At 66.5% G+C, this 5,603-nt stretch overlaps 1 protein-coding gene across 1 annotated transcript; it reads left to right on the forward strand.

Annotated features, from left to right (window-relative positions):
* Window positions 1–900: 900 nt before the first annotated feature.
* NPTX1 (neuronal pentraxin 1) lies at window positions 901–4,694 on the forward strand. Its single transcript, XM_036394726.2, has 5 exons — window positions 901–1,380; window positions 1,557–1,764; window positions 2,183–2,427; window positions 2,515–2,694; window positions 2,790–4,694. Exons 1-5 carry the CDS (start codon window positions 931–933, stop codon window positions 3,009–3,011), a joined length of 1,305 nt encoding a protein of 434 aa, XP_036250619.1. The 5' UTR covers window positions 901–930; the 3' UTR covers window positions 3,012–4,694.
* The last annotated feature ends 909 nt before the right edge of the window (window positions 4,695–5,603 follow it).

Consider the following 5,603-nt stretch of genomic DNA (forward strand, 5'->3'; position numbering starts at 1 on the left):
CGGACACCCGGGGGGCACCCACGGGGCACCCACGGCCCCGCACCGGCAACCGCACACACCGGTGCGTGCAGAGCCCGCAGACAGCCACGTGTGCAGCACAGCCCGCACACACGCACACGCGCGCACACACACGCACACGCACACACACGCACACACATGCACACGCACGCATGCACACACACACGCATGCACACACACGCACACACACACACACGCACACACACACGCACACGCACACACATGCACACACACACACACATGCACACACACACACACGCGCACACACGCACACACACACATGCACACACACATGCACACACACGCACACACATGCACGCACACACACACGCACACACACGCACACACACGCACACACACGCACACACACACGCACACACATGCACACACATGCACACACACGCACGCACACGCACACACTCATCCCCCGCACTCACACCCGCACATCCCCGCACAGTCTCCCCTGCCCACGCGCCGCCCACGCGCGCTCTCGCCCACGGACACACGGACACACACGGACCCAGGCGGACACAGGCGGACACACGGACCCAGGCGGACACACGGACACACGCGGACACACACGGACACGCGGACACACGGACACAGACGGACAGACGGACACAAGCGGACACACGGACCCAGGCGGACACGCGGACACACGGACGCACACGGACACACGGACGCACACGGACACACGGACGCACACGGACACGCGGGCGCGCTCTCTCGCTCCCAGCGCCAGCCCCGCACGCTCTCGCACTCACTCCCGCCGCGCTCCCACGCGGGCCCCCCCGCCCGGGCCGGGATTCCGCGCTCCGTGACGCCCCGCGCGGCCCCGCCCGGCCGCCATAAAAGCGGCGGCGCCGCAGCGGAGCCGGAGCCGGCCCGGAGCGAGCGGAGCCGAGCGGAGCCATGGCCGCGGGGCCGCCCGGCAGCCGCCGCCGCCGCCTCCTGCCGCTGCTGCTGCTGCTGGGGCCGGCGCTGGGGCCGGCGCTCGGCCAGGGCCTGGGGCAGACGCGCTTCATCTGCACCTCGGTGCCGCTGGACGGGGACGTGTGCGCCGCCTCGGCGCTGGGCACCGGCTCGGCCGAGGAGCTGAAGGGCACCGTGCTGCAGCTGCGGGAGACGGTGCTGCAGCAGAAGGAAACCATCATGAACCAGAAGGAGACGATCCGCGAGCTCACGGCCAAGCTGGGCCGCTGCGAGAGCCAGAGCGTGCTGGAGCTGCCCGGCGAGGGAAAGGGCAGGAAGGGCTTTTCCAAGAACACCATGGGCGACCTGTCGCGGCCGGCCGCCGCCGAGACCCTCAGCCAGCTGGGGCAGACGCTGCAGTCCCTGAAAACCCGGCTGGAGAACCTGGAGGTACGCGAGGAGAGCCGGGGAGCCGCGCTGCCGGGCACCGGGAGCCACGGGGAGCCGGGGCGGCCGCGCATCCCAGCGCGGGGAGCGCGGAGCCGGGCAGCGGGCAGCCCGCGGAGCCGGGCACCGGGAGCCGCCTCCCGGTGCTAACAGCCCGCTCCTCTGCTCGCCCCTTGCAGCAGTTCAGCAGGATGAACTCCTCCAGCCAGACCAACAACCTGAAGGACATCCTGCAGAACAAGATCGATGACCTGGAGAAGCAGGTGCTGTCGCGGGTGAACAGCCTGGAGGAGGGCAAGCTCAGCCCCCGCAACGAGTCCGAGGAGCGCGGCAAGATCGAGAGCACCCTCACCTCGCTGCACCAGCGCATCAGCGATCTGGAGAAAGGTACCGGGCGCTGCCCACCCCCGGGACCCCCGGGCCGGCTCCCGGAGCTCCCCCGCCGCCGGGACCGGGCGCTGCCGCACGATGCGGAGCCGCTCCCGCGGGCGGATCTGCCGAGCCCGTCCCTCTCCCCCAGCTTGGCTGTCCCCGTGGCAGGGGTCGGGACTGGCCGATCGTTGAGGTCCCTCCCTGCCCAAACCCTCGCTCGGTGGCTCCCGAGGCGGCCGGTGCCCGCGGGCTCGGTACCGGGGATGCTCCGGGCGCTGCCCGCCCCGGGGATTAGGGAGCCGCGCGGCGCCGGAGGGATTTGCTCCTCGCTGCCATCTCAAGGCCCGTTACATAACGGGGTGGGGAGGGGGGGAACCCCCAAAGGGGCGGAAAGGGGGCCCGGCAGGAGCCCACCGCCCCCGCGCTCCCGCAGGCCAGAAGGACAACCGGCCCCCGGACAGGTTCCAGCTCACCTTCTCCCTGCGCACCAACTACATGTATGCCAAGGTGAAGAAGAGCCTGCCCGAGATGTACGCCTTCAGCATCTGCATGTGGATCAAATCCAGCGCCTCCCCCGGCATGGGCACCCCCTTCTCCTACGCCGTGCCCGGGCAGGCCAACGAGCTGGTGCTCATCGAGTGGGGCAACAACCCCATGGAGATCCTCATCAACGACAAGGTAGGGTCCCGGGCCGCGGGGAGGGCGCTGGGCTGGGGGGCGGCGCGGGGGGACCCCCGTGTGACCACCCCGAGCCGCTGCCCGCAGGTGGCCAAGCTGCCCTTCGCCATCAACGACGGCAAGTGGCACCACATCTGCGTCACCTGGACCACGCGGGACGGGGTGTGGGAAGCCTACCAGGACGGCACGCAGACGGGCAACGGCGAGAACCTGGCCCCCTACCACCCCATCAAGCCGCAGGGCGTGCTGGTGCTGGGCCAGGAGCAGGTAAGGGCCGGGGCGGCCGCGGGGCCCCGCTCGCCGGAGCCCCCGGGGGCACGGACGGGGCCGGGGGTGCCCCGCTGACCGCGGCTCCTCCGCAGGACACGCTGGGCGGCGGCTTCGACGCCACGCAGGCTTTCGTGGGGGAGCTGGCCCACTTCAACGTGTGGGACCGCAAGCTGAGCCCGGGGGAGGTGTACGGCCTGGCCACCTGCAGCTCCAAGGCACTCGCGGGCAATGTCATCGCCTGGGCCGAGGCCAACATCGACATCTACGGCGGGGCCACCAAGTGGACTTTCGAGGCCTGCCGCCAGCTCAACTAGGGCCACGGACAAGCGAGAGAAACCTCCTCAGCGGGTTCTTTTATTTATTTTTTTTTCCTCCTTGTTTTGCGCAAAAACGACCGAGAACGAAGCCACCCGACTTGTCCCGGGAGCAGGGATGCCCCGGCAGCGGGGCGCCCGCCCCCGGAGCCCCACGACCCTCCGGTTTCTGTCTTGCCAACGTCCTTCAACGCCTGCGTGCCTTGGCCTGGCGCGGCTGCGCCCCCCCCGCCGCCCCCCGGCCCGGCCCCCGCTTCGCCGCCGCTTTCCTCGGGCACCGGCGCCTGAAAAGGCTGCGGGACCCGGCCCGGAGCCCCCTCGGGGCTCCTCTCTCTGTCCAGCCTGACCCCCGGGAGGCCGCTGCCCCCAGAGCTGGGGGAGAGCTCTAACATCCCCCCCTCCCCAGCTGCGCTCCAACCCGGGACCCCGAGGAGGGGCGACCCCTCCGCCCATTCCCCCGGAGCCCCGCGCCCCTCCCGGCCGGCGCTGCTGCCGAGCACCACAGCCATAGCCCCGGGCTGCGGCGGGCACCGGGGCGGGACCCCCGGCGGGACCCCCCGGCCCCGCTCCCCGACCTGCCGCACTCAGGAACCCCCGGCCCCGCCGCCTGCAGCCCCCCGAGGCTCCTACGCGCCGTAGCTGGTGACAAATAGCCTTTACCGTCCCCTCCAGCCCAGCTCCCACTGACAGGTCTGAAGCCTTTCTGCTTTTGATAATACACTCTCTTGTTTCTCTTACTGTAAAGGGAAGTTTATTACCAATAAAAAAAGGGTATTTTTATGAAGATAAAAAAAAAATATATATAGAATTATCAGCGCTCCCTGAGAGAAAAAAAAAAAAGTGCTTTGAGATTCTGCAGGATAAAAAGAGATAAAGAAGCGTATTTTGAGATAACAGATGCATTTTGTATGGTTTCCTTTTCTAAACTCCTGGTTTGTACTACAGATTGCAGAAATCACTCCCCAGCCCCCCTCCTGCCCCCCCAGGGCAGCCCTGGGCGGCAGCGGAGGATGAGGCAGAGAATTCACCCGGGGCTCCAGAGCCTCACGACCAGCTCCAAAGATGCGGCAAAGACACGGGCGGAGCGGAGGGGCCGGCGCGGGCCCGGGAGCTGCCCCGGGCTCGGAGCTCGGAGCCCGCCCCGCCTCGGCTGCCCCGGGGGCCGGCGCAGGCAGCGGCAGCCCCGGAGCGAGACCCCGCGCACGGCTCAGGGCAGCGGAGCCTCAGCCGCGCTCTTGGTGCGAGAAAAAAAACCCCGAACCATCGAGAGTTAATTTCAGTTCCTCCCAAGCCCCCGTTCACATCGGCGAGCACAGGCAGAACCTGCTGAGAACAACAGCGAGACCACGGCACGGGTTTCACCTCCAGCCCCAGGTGCGTTGGATTTGCCAAAAAACCACGAAAGGGTGTGATGTCAACGCAGTGTACATAGTGTACAGTAGGGGAGAGAATCGATGTATCTTAATTTGTCATTATTTTGCTAACCAAAGCTGTACATTTTTCCTACTCCTGGCTCTGTCTCCTTTGGGATTTGAAGGGGTTCTGACACCCCGTGCATCCGGCCCGCATCGGCAGTTCTGACAATGCACTGTTTCTACGGATTCTCATGCTTTTTCCATTTTATTGCTGGGATTACATGAATTGTTGACTTTATTTTTACACAATAAAGCGTGAAGAAAGACACCGGCTTCTCTCACGTGTGTCTGTTCCCTGAGCAGCCAGTGCTCAGCAGCTTGTCTTTTTCCACAGGAAGGTTTTGTGCCTGCATGAAGCAGAGATTTCTGCCCAGTTCCTCTCGGAGCTGGCTCAGGCACTCCCTGAGCCTCTGTGCCAGGCTGTCTCCTTCTCCCGTACCCTCACACCACGTCTTTCCCTGCTTTATGTAACACTAACTGATGTATTTTTCCCTCAAGCCGCTGTCTGTGAGCTCCCTGTGGGTCCTGCCAGGCTGGTGCAGGGACGGTGGCACCCGGGGCTCTGCAGGAGCTGCTCCGGGTGTGGGCACCGTGACAAAGCCCGGGCCCGGCTGCCTCCGCCGCTCCCTCGGGAGCCGGGCTGGGCTCCAGCCGCAGTTCCTGGAATGCAGCGCTCCCGGGGGAATCTGAGCTGCGGCTCACGGGGCCAGGTGGGAACAGGCCAGCGCAGTGTCCCCAGCACTGTCCCCGAGAGCTGCAGCCTCCCCCTGACCCACAGGAACCGCATCAAACGTACAGGGAGGGAAATCATCACTTATCCCTTGTAGCCAGCCCAAAGAGATCGCCCACACAGCCCCCCCGAAACTCCCCCATCCCACGGCAGAGCGGGACGGGAATGGGGTGGATCCAGCCCGGGGCTCTGCCTCGGGCACAGCAGGACATGGGACAGCGGCAGGGACACGGGGACAGCAGCAGGGACACGGGGACAGCAGCAGGGACACGGGGACAGTGGCAAGGACACGGGACAGCAGCAGGGACATGGGGACAGCAACAGGGACACGGGGACAGCAAGGACATGGGACAGCAGCAGGGACATGGGGACAGCAGCAGGGACACGGGGACAGCAGCAGGGACATGGGGACAGCCTCAAGGGACACAGCTGGGGGAGCTCAGCAGA

Source organism: Molothrus ater, chromosome 19 (assembly GCF_012460135.2).
Source record: "Molothrus ater isolate BHLD 08-10-18 breed brown headed cowbird chromosome 19, BPBGC_Mater_1.1, whole genome shotgun sequence".
Taxonomy (NCBI): domain Eukaryota; kingdom Metazoa; phylum Chordata; class Aves; order Passeriformes; family Icteridae; genus Molothrus; species Molothrus ater.